This window comes from Myxine glutinosa, chromosome 1, assembly GCF_964187855.1.
Source record: "Myxine glutinosa chromosome 1, kmMyxGlut1.1, whole genome shotgun sequence".
NCBI classification, from domain to species: domain Eukaryota; kingdom Metazoa; phylum Chordata; class Myxini; order Myxiniformes; family Myxinidae; genus Myxine; species Myxine glutinosa.
Genome location: NC_136261.1, coordinates 282,023,986 through 282,039,651, shown reverse-complemented (window position 1 = coordinate 282,039,651; position 15,666 = coordinate 282,023,986). Strand labels below are relative to the sequence as shown.

At 43.4% G+C, this 15,666-nt stretch overlaps 1 protein-coding gene across 3 annotated transcripts in view; it reads right to left on the bottom strand.

Moving 5' to 3' along the window:
• The window catches only part of LOC137438266 (signal-induced proliferation-associated 1-like protein 2), a 254,665-nt gene that overhangs the window by 147,309 nt on the left and 91,690 nt on the right, over nt 1-15,666 (bottom strand). For all 3 annotated transcript variants that reach the window (XM_068133386.2, XM_078766828.1, XM_078766837.1), the window contains one exon: nt 4,041-4,171. In XM_068133386.2, the coding sequence (XP_067989487.2) occupies nt 4,041-4,171 (131 nt within the window). The remainder of the gene's footprint in view (nt 1-4,040; nt 4,172-15,666) is intronic.

Genomic DNA, 15,666 nt, shown 5'->3' with positions numbered 1-15,666 from the left:
GGAAGATGGAAAAGATATATGGAAATGCTGTTGAATACAGAGAATGAATGGGATGGCAACATAGAGAGTAACCCAGTTTTAGGACCGGCAGAGAAGATAACTGAGAAGGAAGTTGAGGAAGCGATAAAAGCAATGAAGAGTGGAAAAGCGGGAGGGCCAACGGGAGTTGTGGGAGATATGTTGAAGGCAGCAGGAAGTTGGGGTGTGAAGAGAATGACAGAGATCTGTAATCTGGTGGTGAAAGAAGGCCGCATTCCAGTGGATTGGGAACTGAGTACCCTCGTCCCTCTATACAAGGGGAAAGGTGACCCTCTGGAGTGTGGCTCGTACCGAGCGATAAAGTTATTGGAGCATGGAATGAAGGTATTGGAAAGGGTGTTGGAGAGGAGGATAAGGAAGAAAGTGAAGATCGACGAAATGCAGTTTGGATTTATGCCAGGAAGAGGAACGACAGATGCGCTTTTCATTGTGAGGCAGTTGCAGGAGAAGTACATGGATAAGAGGAAGAAGTTGTTTTTTGGGTTTGTTGATCTGGAGAAAGCATTTGATAGGGTTCCACGCAAAGTATTGACATGGGCATTGAGGAAGTTAGGAGTGGAGGAATGGTTGATCAGAGTAGTGATGGCAATGTACAAAAGAGCACGCACAGCTGTAAGGACGAAGGACGGGAACAGTGGTGAGTTTGAGGTGAAGGTGGGAGTGCATCAGGGGTCGGTACTAAGTCCACTACTATTTGTAGCTGTGATGGAGGTGCTGGCTCAGACCGTAAAGGAGGGTTTACCGTGGGAGTTGTTGTATGCAGATGATCTGGTGTTGATTGCGGAAAGTATGGATGGACTGAAGGAAAAGATGAACAAGTGGAAGGAATGTATGGAGACAAAAGGTCTGAAGGTGAATATCGGAAAGACAAAGGTGATGGCAAGTGGTAAAGCATGTGGTGAGGTGGAAAGAACTGGGAAGTGGCCGTGTGCTGTGTGCAGGAAGGGTGTCGGAGTGAACTCCATTCAATGTACAATGTGTGCTGAGTGGGTTCATCAAAAATGTAGTGGTCTGAGAGGGTCATTAACCAGTGTGGCAGCTACATTCAAATGTAAGGTGTGCACAGAGGGAGCTGCAGATGGAGGAAATGTTGAGTTGGATCTTGGAGACGGCGTGAAGCTGGAAGGTGTGAAAACATTTTGCTACCTCGGAGACATGCTGAATGGAGAAGGTGGATCAGACTCGGCAACGGTTGCTCGAGTGAGATGTGCATGGAAGAAGTTTCGGGAACTGAGTGGCGTGCTGATGAGGAGGAGTGTCGCTGAAGCTGAAGGGAAAGGTGTATGCTGCATGTGTGAGAAGTGTTATGATTTATGGGAGCGAGACATGGGTAATGAACGTAGAGCAGCAACGAAGGCTGGAAAGGGTGGAAATGCGAATGGTTCGATGGATGTGCGGAGTATCGTTGAGAGAGAGGAAGACAAATGATGAATTGCGAAAGATGATGGGAATATTGCCTGTGATTGATGCTGTGAAGAGGAACAGGTTGAGATGGTTTGGTCATGTATTGAGGAAGGATGAAAGTGACTGGTTGAGAAGAGTGATGGAAGTTAATGTAGAAGGAAGTAGAGGACGGGGAAGACCGAGAAAGACTTGGCTAAAGATGGTGGAAGAAGAAATGCGGGCAAGGGGGTTAACAAGGAGAGATGCAGAAAATAGGGCAAAATGGAGAGGATTGTCATGGGGACCGCAAGGCTAACCCCCGCTCTAGCAGGGAACATGGCCTTAAAATGCATGTTGTGTGTGTGTGTGTGTGTGTGTATGCTATGAATCGTTTTTGGCCCGATCTCCCAATGGTTAAAAAATTCTAGTAGCCGGATCCGAATCTGGATCTACACCAAAATCGAATCATTTCGTCCTTGTCACATACGCTACCTCTCTGATAAATTACGTCCAAATCCATCCACAACTTTTTGATAAATTGTTCACAAACAAACGGACAAACAAACAGACAGGGGTGAAAAAATAACCTCCATCCACCTTTGTTCGCTGAGGTAATTAATAATGGTCAATATAAACACAATCCAAAGAGTACCAAGACTTTTAAAACACCCGGTACAAATATGAGAGACCATGAAGTTGTGTTGGGCAACAGACTTGAAGGCCTGGTGGGGAGAACCCAAGCCCGACTTTCTGTCTTGTATTGTCGTCTCGTGCTCATATTTATCATATAAACAGGGGATTTTCCCAATTTTCTTCCTCAAGTTCATAACAATTTCATTTGTGAAAAGTAAAAGACATGCTGGCGGAATAACTTTTCAGGTAGCAGTAGCCTTTCATCTCAGAAAAGGCAATATTACAAAAGTAAAGGATGGGGAAGGGGAGTGGGGGCATAAACGGAGAAATAAAGAAAAATAAACAACGCATACAGGTGAAGGAAGGGAGGGTATGGGAGTTTGGGTGGTGAGAGGTAAAAATAAAGGGAAAGAAGGTTGTGAGCCAATCGAGGTTGGGAGAGGGGAATGAAAGGGAATATACAGGGCATGCAAATGCTCCTTTCTCCTTCAGTGAAGCTCCTTTAAAAACTCCACAAATATTGCATGATTAACTAGAATGGCACTCGGCAGAGCACATATGTGCCAGGCTGAACAGTTTACATTTTGTATTCCACCGATAGGGCGGATCTGCATCCGCACCTGAACCAGAATCTAATCAGCTTGTTCTTGTCACTTACCCAACTCGTCCACCAAGTGTTGTCATAACCCGTCCATAACTTTTTAAAGTGTCATGCCATATATAATTTTTGGCCTATTCTCTCAATTATGAAGAATCACTTTTTTAAAAAGAATAAAATTCTCGTATCCGGATCTGCATCTTCACCCAAATATATCGCTTTTGACCCTATCTCTCAATTATGAAGAAACACTTTAAAAATTATCGGATCTGAATCCAGATTCGCATCTTCACCAAAATGCAATCAATTGGTCCTTGTCACAATGTCACATCCACCTCTCCACCAAGTTTCGTCCGAATCCATCCATAAATTTGAGATACTAGGGCATGCCCGTACTATATATATATCTAAAATTATATCCCCCCCCCTCTATTTACATGAAATGGTTTGGTCCAAAGCGAACGGCTTGCGAGTACGGTGACAATCCCCCCCCCCCCCCTCTATTTACATGAAATGGTTTGGTCCAAAGCGAACGGCTTGCGGAGTTTGGTAAAGAAATCGCCATAACGTGCACAAACGCGCAGGAAAGCGAAAGAATCGCAAATTAGTTTTAATTAGTTTTAAAACATAGTTTAACGCCAACATAGCGGCAACATAGTTTGCCAACGTGAAATAAATGAATACGCTCTCAAATGTGCCGTCCGAGGCAGAGTCTGTTCGGCACGTTCGGCACACGTGATAGCTCGCTGCTCTCTGATTGGTTGAATCGTTTTTTGGACATAGCTCGGTAACTACTTGTCCGATTAATATGAAACCTTGAAAAGGCACATCCTCGGGTCCCCAGCAATATACCTGGCAAGTTTCAAGTATATCGAACCTGTGGTTGTCGAGAAACAGCGGTCACAGACATACAGACATACATACATACATACATACATACATACATACATACATACATACATACATACATACACACAGAGATTACTGGAATTATAGATAGATTCTGCTCACAGACGGACAAACAAATGGACAGAGAGACACACAAACAGGTGTGAAAACATAACCTCCATCCACCGTAGGTGGCTGAAGTAATAAAAGGATGACCCCAAGGCAATGCATCCATACTCAGAAGGGTTACTGATAATCTGCAGCTGTCTCATAAACTATTAAATCAATGCATAACAAAGCAAGGCAATATAAAGCAAGTAAAAAGTATCTAATGTGACCCCAGACTATAACAGATAAATCTGCTCGTTATGAAAAGAAAGAAAACAAAAAAAGAAAAGAGAATTATCAAATTCCAGTATAAAGTAGAAATAATAAGTTACATGAAACCCTCGAGCACTGTCCAAACCTCACAATGGTAGTCCGTTTCTATGCTGCTCACCTCCCTGGTGCGAACAATAAGTCGGTAGCTGTACTCGGGCGCAGCATCACCACTCTCCTCCACTTTCTCCCGGCAAATGCTCAACGCCAATGGTCCCAAGCCCTCGTCCACACCAAAGTAATTCTGATGGTCTATGGCAAACAGTTTGTCAAGCTTTTAAAAATTGTCTCTTTTATACTAATGTAAAAAGATCATATGAATATGCAAGTAAACGTCCAATTTAGTCAGCACTGAGCAGTTAGTCATCGTAAAACTCTTTAAGACACACAAGTATTGATACAAGGATGTCCGACGCAGGAGGAGACCATCCTGCCAATGCATTTCCGCTAATATCTATGTATCCCTCTATCCTCAATGCTTCCAGGTACCTATCCAACTTCAGTTTAAACCCTTCCACCGTTTCAGTTGCCACCACTGCTCCAGGGACACCATTACCTGCATTAACTACCATCTGAGAGAAAGACCTCTGCCTTAATGTAATCCCAACTCTCAGGTTATGGCCCCTGGACTTATCAGTGCCTATTCTGCTGAAAACCATTTTGGCACTTATTCTCTCTATACTCTTCATGATCTTAAACATGACAGTTAGTTGGTGTTTTTGTAGTGTTATGGTAATCAAGACAATATAGTTGAGTATGCCCAAATTGTGCAATCTGAGGGAGAAATGGAAAACTTTCAAGAAACAAGTGGGTGGGGGGGGGGGGGGGGGTGTGTGTGTGTGTGTGTGTGTGTGTGTGTGTTTGTGTGTGTGTGTGTGTGTGTGTGTATATATATACTGTATATATATTGTTACGAATTTGGTAGAGCAATATGTAGAGCAGAGTAGATCTGAGTAGGCAACATTCTTCGAGATGTCGCGATAAGGAACACTACCTGTAATAAGGCATGTGTAGGTATTTGTCGGGTTAAGATGTACGATTGTGAATCTACCAGGAGATTCGTGTGTTAGTATAGGGAATAATGAGTAGAGCCGTTCTATGTCTCACCTGGTAGTCAAACCTTTGTCCATTATAGCACTGCAGACCACATAAACACTAGTTAGGACCTTTAGTACAACACTAAATGACGTCCTCCCCCCCTGACATGACTTAGGAAGACATCAGGCTAGAACACCGCCACAATTGGCCACCACTATTTACACCTCCGAGAGGCTTATCCACCTCGCATAGCACGTGCTGTGACCAAGGAGCAGGAGCGGGAGTGGAGTGACGCAGTGGGCGTGCACAGGGGCGAGTCGGTGGAGGCTCTGATTGGCAGAGCAGTGTGCCAATGCTGACGTCATCGGCCAGAGATATTAAGGAGGGCCGGATGCCATTTTAGAGAGTTAGTTGCCGAACGCCTTGCTGGAGAGAGTTGGATGAGAGTTCAGAGGAGATCAGAGCCCCGACCTGAGTTGAGCAGGAGGAGTGAGGGAGTTGAGTGACATTCCTGGCGCAGTCCAGAGCAGCTGGGTTCGCAGAATTGGCAGTTGAGCCATAGGGAGTTGCTGAACGCCAGTTTGCCGAACGCCATTGGGCAGTCGAGTCGATACGAGGAGTTGTCTTCAGCAGCCCGGTCGAGTCGTTCAGAGATCCCGACCCGAGTTGTAGCCCGAGTGGAGCGGTGCTGGTGCTTTTGAAGCTTGGTGCACGGACCTCGTTGGTGGCGAGAGGATCGGAGCTTGGAGCGGGACCTCGTGGTGTGTGGTCGGGCCGGGCGGGGCGGTGCTGGACAGCAGCGGGACAAGACGACGAGACAGATAAGCCCGAGCTCCACGTACACTGTACACGACGTGACGCGTTTCTTTCTTTAATTCATATTCCCTCGTTTTTGTTTTTGATATCTGTTGTGTGTGGGATCCCAATTTAGCTACCTTATTTTATTATCGGCGCGTGCTTTTCCTGTCTTTGCTTTTCCCAATAAACCCTCATATTACTTTTTGTATACAATACCTGAACGCAGTTTACCGGGTGATTGATTTGATAGATAAGGCTGCGGGGACTTGCGCTGCATCCCTCCATTCCACGCGCTTAGGGGTTTTAGATTTTGGAATCCGCTATTGAGCTTCCGCCTCGGAGTTAAAGCCTCGTGATCGGCAATCCGCGACTGCCAGATATTAATTTCGGCGGTTGCGCGACAATATATATAAATATAAATATATATTTGTCATGGGGCCCGCAAGGCTAACCCCCGCTTTAGCGGGGAAATTGGTCTCAAAACGATCATTCATTCATATATATTATATGGAGAGTTCTTTACAATGAGCCATGTCTCAATTTTTTCTATGCAGCGCTTTCGGAGATATAGGGGTGCAAAGTTTTTCGGTTTTTCCAAGATAGCGCCCGTACCATGTGACTGATGATGATAATTATTTTTAAAGTCCACAGGAGGAGTTGCCCATGGTTAAAATTTCCTGTCAATCGAACCAACGGTTGCAAAGAAAATAATATTTATTGTGTGTGGACAGACAATGAATGAATGAATGATCGTTTTGAGGCCATTTTTCCCCGCTAGAGCGGGGTTAGCCTTGCAGGCCCCATGACCTCATGGTTCCCTGTTTGAGGCTATGTTTTTATGGCCAGATGCCCTTCCTGACGCCAACCCTTAGTCGCCTCTTACGATGCGTTAAATATATATTAATGCGCAGGGATACGGTGTACATATTCTAAATCGGGGTACACACCGTGATCATTCATCCCAGCAAGCTGGTACTCAATTTGCCGACCTCGGAAGGATGACAGGCTGAGTCAACCCCCCTGGTGTTAATTCAGCGATCGATCAGGATTCGAACCCAGGATCCTAGGATCCCAAGCCTGCACCCTAACTGCTAAGCCAACACCAGGCTTTGTGGACAGACAGATGAAAAAAAATCACTCATAGAACGAAACTTTGCAAAACAGAACAAAGTAGAATGGCACTCATTAGAACATCCTTTTGACCTCAAAAATAATTAGTGGTTGAATTCAGTGACTTGATATGCAAATAGTCTTCAAAGTTTAAGTTAATCAGATGAAAATTGACAATTTTAGAAATTTGGCCTATGTTTACCTTTTGGCCTATGCTGATCTCAAAAATAGTTGATGGTTGAATTCAGGTAGCTGATATGAAAATCCTATTCAAATGTCAAGTCAATCGGATGAAAATTGAGGATTTTAGATATTTGAGAAAAGTGGTTGACCTTTGGACTATGTTGACCTTGTGACCGATGTTGACCTCAAAAATAGTTGTTGGTTGAATTCAGTTAACTGATATGTAAATGCCATTCAATTTTCAAGTCAATCGGATGAAAATTGAGGATTTTAGAAATTTTAATTTGTTGATGACCTTTGGTCTATGTTGACCTTTTGGCCAATGCTGATCTCAAAAATAGTTGGTGGTTGAATTCAGTTAGCCGATATGAAAATCCTATTCAAATTTCAAGTCAATCGGATAAAAATCGATTTCAGAAATTTGAAAAAAAGTGGTTGACCTTCGGTCGACGTTGATCTTTTGACCTTTTGACCTCAAAAATATACAGGATTTGGTCGGACCACAAACTCTACCATTTGGTGAAGTTTCGTGAAGATCGGTTTAAAATAGTTACCTGTAGGCAAGTATAAGTGAGCGGACGCGCACGCACACACACGCGCACACGCACACACACACACGCACGCACGCACGCACGCACGCACGCACACACACACACACACACACACACACACACACACACACACACACACACACACACACAAAGACGTCATGCGGAGCACGATACTTGCAAAATCCGATACTTGATTTTAGAAGTTTGACCTTGAGTTGCCCTTTGACCTTTTTACCTCAAAAATAGTTGGTTTCCCAATTCAGTGAAGCACTATACAAATGCTGTTCAATTTTCAAGTCAATTGGACAAAAATTGATGGGTTTTCAGATGAAAATTGACGATTTTGGAAGTTTGACCTAAAGTTGACCTTTTGACCTCAAAAATAGTTCATTTCCCAATTTAGTGACAATATACAAATGCTATTCAATTTTCAAGTCAATCGGATTTAAAATGGCGCTTTTAAATTTTTTACCTCCAGATGACCTTTCATCAGTTTGATCTGAACCCATGGGTATGCCCACTGTCTGCTGGAGTATCTTGTTGCCAAATGTAAAGAAACTGTTGTTTAGGAGAAATTGAATACTTTCTTTGAGTTTACGTTTTGAAAAACTGCATGAATATTGATTATCCTTTACAGACCAGTGTGCTCTTTTTTGATTTACATTAATGTATACTGTTACGGTCCGCGGTTAAGGATGTTGTTTGCCGAGCGGAGGCGCCGCAGCCGAACAGTTTTTCCCCGACTAAACCCGATTCACCCAGACGTTGGCCGTATCGCGCCACAGCTATTCAATCAGGGAAAAGACAAAGACGACGGATGTGAAGAAAAGGAATAAAAAGACGAAACAATGGTTGAAAATACTACTAAATTTATTTACTATTTACAGGCTCAAAATAACCAAGGAGAAGGAAAGATAAGAAAATAATATACAGAAGCTTTTAGAGACACAGGGAAAATACTAGCTTATACAGACTTAATTGACTACCCAGGACAGCACAAACAGAACAAACTCACGTACACGAATGGGGAACTTGCAGGCAGGAATGACTGGAGGTGGGTGGCTGGAGGAAGGCACGGAGCTGGCTGGAGTTTGATCCCGCACGGGACGTCGGGCTGGAACTCGACGGCCGCCGATGCCACCGATTCTGTCGTGTGCGCGGGGTAACGGGTCGGAGCTGCTTGGTGGAGCCAAGCCAACGCTGCTGGTGGGGGGTCTGGCGTGACGGGTTCTCTCTCCCTCTCTCACTAACTCCAGGACTCTTCCTTAGTCCAACTCTTCCTCACCACCGACAACTCAACGCAACCCCTCCACTCTACGCAACCACTGACCACCACTGACGACCAACCCAGCTCTGACCAAAAACCACACACTCAGCTCTTGTCATTGCTCATCTCGTAAAAACTCATCCCTCATCTCATCTCGTAAAAGCTCATCCCTCCTCTCCTGTCATCTCCCGACGACCCAGCTCTTTGCTTTGCACCTCACCACGCAGCTCAGCTCAGCCTTGGACCTTTTTGCAACTCTTTTTCTGGTCACTCTTGCGCGCGCGCTTTTATCACGCCTCCGGCGATTAAGCCGCCAGCCTTCAGGACACGCCCATCGGTGTGCTCACCTCGGCCATGGTTGGTCACGCGACCCTCTGGCTCTGCCCTTGATGACGACCGGCGGGCACGCCTTTCTTCCCCGACCCTGCCTCGTGGCCAATGGCGGCTTTGGAGGGGATGTAATTGCCAAATTGAGGCTTGGCCATTACGAAAGGGGAAATGGAGGTTTTTGGGAATGGGAATGAAGGGAATCTATCTCTTTTACTTGGTGCAATGGAGTGTCATGTTACTGGAAGACAAGGCCTTACTCTAAAACACATAATAAAGATATAAGCTACTGAACAAGGGTTTTATCGTGTCCTTCAATGTGGTGTTTCATGGAATTAACTACCGGGACGCCCTTTTTACCTTTACACAACTCTGGAGGCAGGAGGGGCCATAATCAACAATGTTACACAGCAATTTCCAATACAATACACACAATCAAAAACATACAATCCTCTTATCCGCAACAATACTTTATTACATCCTGCAAATTTATTTATCTACAGCTCCATCCAATGCGGTTACGAGCTTGTCATGTGGAATGTTTGTGTACAATGTGGAACAATCAAAAGTTGAGACATTTTGCCCTACCCTTGTTACCCTCGCCAGAGGAGAGGGTATTGCATTTGAGTCCGTTTGTTTGTCTGTCTGTTTGTCTGCACAGAATAAATATGATTTTCTTTGCAACCGTTGGTCCAATTGACAGGAAATTTTCACCATAGGTGCACCTCCACCTGTATAATGTTTTATACTAATTATGACGTCATATATTACGTGTTCGGCCGCCATCTTGGAAAAACCGAAAAACTTTGCACCTCTATATCTCCAAAAGCGCTGAATCGAAAAATTTGAGACATGGCTCATTGTAAAGAACTCTCCATGGGGAATAAGATCTGTTAATGATGTCATAGGTGCCTCTATTATGACGTCATAATTCGACAAGTACAAAACTTCATCCAATCAAGATGAAATTTTTTGAGCACCATCGGCATAAACTGGTGGAGAAAAAAAAAAATGATGACGTCATCGGTCACGTGGTTCGGCAGCCATCTTTGAAAAACCGAAAAACATTGCACCTCTATCTCCGAAAGGGCTGAATAGAAAAAAATTGAGACATGGCTCATTGTAAAGAACTCTCCATATAATATATATGAATGAATGATCGTTTTGAGGCCAATTTCCCCGCTAGAGCGGGGGTTAGGCCTTGCGGGCCCCATGACAATCATGGTTCCCTGTTTGAGGCAATGTTTTTATGGCCGGATGCCCTTCCTGACGCCAACCCTTGGTCAAGCTCTTACGATGCGCAGGGATATGGTGTACCTATTCTAAACGGTGCACCGGTGTATTAACGGTGTAGTGTATTCTATACGGTGTACCTATTTTCCATTTCCTCTCCATGGGGAATAAAATATGTTAATGATGATGTCATAGGTGCCTCCAGTATGACGTCATAATTCGACAAGTACAAAACGTCATCCGATCAAGATGAAATTTCTTGAGCATAATCTAGGAATAAATTAGTTTAGAAAAAAAAAAAGATGACGTCATCGGTCACGTGTTTCGGCCACCACATTTGTTTTAACACAAAAGCCTTAAAAAAAACACTGAAAATACATCCTGGCGAGGCTTTGCAATCTGTGATTGATCTTTTTCTTGTTATTAATGTTATGGATACTGTCGATTACGAGTTTGGAATTGTCAATGATACAGAATTTCTTAATACCAGAATAAAACTTCACCTTTTCATGGTAGTTTACAAAGCATTTATAGATTAGTTTCATCGCCGCTATAATACTACCTGACAAAGGTTTCAAACTAAATTCTCTACTTGCGATGATGAACCTCATCTTACAAGGGTTTTTATGCGTTTTTGGGATCCAGTAAATGAACGGTAATTTATGGTGTTTATCCGGAACTAACAGTCTTCTCACCTTTGAGTGATTTGTATGGTGCTGTATCAAGTCTATTTTGTTATTGTTACTTATTTTGTAGGTCTTTGAAATTCCCGTGTCTAAGCCCAATTCTTCCAAAAGTGTTTGAATGTAGAATGTTTTACAATATTGTTATGTCGGGGGGTAAAATAATATCTAGAGCCAGGTAGAACTGTATAGGTAGGTATTCGACTGTCGCAATAGGGAATCAACCTTGTAATAAGTTCTGCGTTTTTAGGCGGTTTGTCGGGGTAAGAGTATACCTGTGAACATACAAGGATGTTCGTGTGTTAAATAATTGTAGGGACTAAGATAAACCCCTGTGTGTCAGACCTGGTAATCATTCCTTTGTCTCTTATGGCAACGCACACATATAAACACTTAGATAGGCCCTTAGTGCAACATTAAATAATTCCCCTTCCCTTACAATGACTTTGGAGTGACTTTGATTTAAATCAATGACTTTGATTTATGGGAGCGAGACATGGGTAATGAACGTAGAGCAGCAACAAAGGTTGGAAAGGGTGGAAATGCGAATGGTTCGATGGATGTGCGGAGTATCGTTGAGAGAGAGGAAGACAAATGATGAATTGCGAAAAATGATGGGAATAGAGCCTGTGATTGATGCTGTGAAGAGGAACAGGTTGAGATGGTTTGGTCATGTGTTGAGGAAGGATGAATGTGACTGGTTGAGAAGAGTGATGGAAATGAATGTAGAAGGAAGTAGAGGACGGGGAAGACCGAGAAAGACTTGGCTAAAGATGGTGGAAGAAGAAATGCGGGCAAGGGGGTTAACAAGGAGAGATGCAGAAAATAGGGCAAGATGGAGAAGATTGTCATGGGGACCGCAAGGCTAACCCCCGCTCTAGCAGGGAAAATGGCCTTAAAATGCATGTTGTTGTTGTTGTTTACAATGACTTTGGAAGAAGACCGGCAGGAAGCCAGATAGGGGCACCGCCGGATGGCCGCCGCCAGCCGCACCACCAGCTGGCCTAGCAACATCGTGTGAGACGAGTTGTAACCACGCCCAGGAGGACTGTGATTGGTTGGCTGGGAAGGCGCGAACCTGGAACCAATCAGCGCGGAAGGCGCAACGAGGTTCGGCAAACGGCGGGAAGCTACGAGGCCCTGGTTGGTGGCGCGCCAAGACTGACGTCAGAGGGAAAGTTACAAAGGGGCGCGCTGCACGACATATTCTCTCTTTGCTCTCTCTTGGACTCTGCACGCAGGACCCCTTCGTATTGGAGATCTCTCTGTGCTTGAAGCTCTTGCTCTTCTTGTCCCTGGTCTTCATTGGCTCTTCCCTATCACGTGCTGGACCTTCGTGCTTCGTGCTGGGTGACGTTGGTTCGTCGTGGTGCTTGGAGCGGGATCCGGTGCTGTTGGGACTGGAGCGAGGGACCTCGTGGTGTGCTTGGAGCGAGTCGCATCGAGGCCTGGCGAAGCGTGCGAGCGAGCGGACGAAGGGTTTCTTCGTGCCGGAGCTTGGAGCTGCGTTGGACGGCGGACACTGCACTACAGACAGATAAGCTCGCACCCATGAACCATTACACGACGGAGAGTTATTTTTGGTAATTCATTTTCCCTTGTCTTGTTTCTGAGGTGAGGTGTGCGGGATCCCAATATAAGACACTTTATTTATCATCGCGCATTTTCCTGTCCCGCTATCTCTTGTAAAATAAACCCTTGTATTATTTTCCATTTCCTTCAAAACCCGGATTCCCGTTTGAGTTCGTTCCCTCTCCAGATAAGCGCTTCCGCTTCTTCCTCTTCCCTTCTTTCTCCCGTGCTGTGGTAGCAAAAGCCGTTCGGTCTTCCGCGGTCCCTGGTGTTAACCTTGAGGGATTCGTGCGACAATATTATTATTTGCTTTGTCAATTGGAGCATTAACATATGGTCTTTGAAGCTGCCTTAAGCAATCATGCGTCTCTGGATTGTTTCAAGTTACCTTCGGATTATTGATTCAAACTTTTCTTTTCAAATCAACAACTCTCCTTTTCACATGTTTCTCTACCTCCTCCAACCATAAAGCCATTTGTGTGTTCGGCACTCTGTTTATCAATTTGTTGTCTCATCCATTCGCTCAGTCCCATCATAGTAAGTTCCATTGTTTCATTCCAGTTAATCCTTTTATTTTCTCTATAATTTGGTCCTTTTGTAAGTAATGCACGTAATCTTTTATCTTTCACTATTCTGAGATCACCTGTGATAATGTGTTTATGATGTGGATATGATGTGGATCTTTAAATACGGAATGTTCACAATTACAATGATGTGTGTTATTTAACCATTTCTCTATGTCTATAGATTGTACAGTGTCCTTGTAGTTGAAGATCTTTCCCCGAATTAAATTTCCCAGAGTGTACACAACTCTCGGTCACTCTGTTGTATGGTTTCTGGAGGTTTACTCCACACTTCCTTATGTTGAAGTATTTTCTCTATATTGATCATTTCCACCTCTTTATCAAACATAATTACCTTCGCAAAAGCGGAAGGTTATGTTTTGATCGCTGTGTATTTATTTGTATGTCTGTGTGTGTGTGTGTGTGTATGTTATTCGCATAACTCAAAAAGTATTCAACCGAATTGCATGAAATTTGGTGGGATGATTGGTTATTATACGGGACACATTTGATTAGATTTTGGGAGCAATCGGGTCAAAGGTCAAGGTCAAGGTCACGAAAAGGTCAAAATCGTATTTTTGTTGTTCTGTTCCCTACACTCCCATGCCAAGTACAGAACAGTAGCTGCGGCGAAGGTATGCGCTCTACCGAGTGCCCGTTCTAGTTTTTATGATAGCATTGTCTTTTCTACGATTAATTTATTTAGGTTTCTCTTTGTACATTTTATGATCAATCGTGTCCAGAATTGCTTCCATGTTTTGGATTGGGAGTTCCTCTTGATCGTCCTCTTCCATTAATCTGTTCCAGATTTGTCAAACTTTTTTCAGTTTTTTTAAAAATAAGTATTGATCTTAATTCTGCTGCTGTTAAGTAATGTACGGATATTTGATTTGTTAAGATCTAACCACTTATTTACGATTTGTTGTGGTGTGTCTATAATTGGACATTTACGTCCATAGTTATGTACTGTGTCTCTGAGAGTCTCGTGGTAAGGTGTTAACAACAGGCAATTATGTTTTGTCCATTATGATGTGTATATGTGTTATTAATTCTTTCATAAGGATTTTTTTTATTTATTATTCATAAATAATTATTCATTTAACATGAAATTTAAATTCATAAATGATTATTCCATAATCATAATGATTATTCATTTAACACACACACACACACACACACACACACACACACACACACACACACACACACACACACACACACACACACACACACACACACACACACACACACACACACACACACACACACACACACACACACACACACACACACACACACACACACACACACACACACACACACACACACACACACACACACACACGTTGAAAAGTACCGCCTCCTATTCTTTCTTTTTTTCCAAAAGAGGAAAAGATATTAGCATGAAACAAAACAGTCTACGCATTAGTCCTTCCCACAACTTGGTGTGAGTGAAGTTTTGTGATCCTGGCTCTAGATATACCAGCGCTACAACATTAATCAACATGGTAGAGGGCAGCATGATGTTGTCAGTGCTGTGAAGCACTGGAGATGAGAGTTGGGATGGCTGACTAGAGATGAGAGGACAGGAAATTCGCTCTGGATGCACAATTACAATCCTTGAAGTAGGAGACTCCTGGAGTACTACCACAAAGTATCACCAGCTTCCACTTGGCTCTGTCAGATTTTCATCTCTTCCCTAGATTTAACACCCTGGTTGAGAACATTTTTCTTTCGTTGATGATGTCAATGCCGCTTTAAAGTGTTGGTTAAATCAGCATGACGAACAGTTCTATCATGAGGACATCACAAAACTACTTGAATGATTGGCAGGAATGTGTAGACTGCAGTGGTTATTATGCTGAAAACTAATTATTCACCATGGTAGAATAAAGATTTATATTAGCATCTGCCTTTGTTTCATGTGATTGATTATCTTTACTTGTTTTGAAGAAAAAGAACAGGACATTACTTTTCAACATGCCCTCATTTAAAATAAAATCAAAAAGTCAGTTCTCCAACCTGAGTGTTACCATGTCAACAAAAACTGAGCAGTTAGGAGGTTGAGCACGAACGAATGAGCACGCACCTATTTAAGCCGGAGAATCATCGAAGCATGTTTTAGGTTAAATTTGAAACTGCCAGCGCAAAGGGTCAATGGTTATGGTTTACATCCAAAAGGAATAGTGTTTGAGTAGCTTAGAACATTCTTCTGTAATTAGAGACCAATTCGAAGTTGTCCTGTTCTTATATATGTTGTGAGGGATGGCAGAGTTGACATAGACATTAGGTAGGTTTATTATTTGTTGTGTCCTACCTGTGAAACAGGCAAGGTGTCGAGTGTGTGGAAGCAGAGGGGATAGTTTTGGATGTGTTTGCATCCTGTATGAGGTGTTTAAACCCCCACGCAGAGCGCGATGTT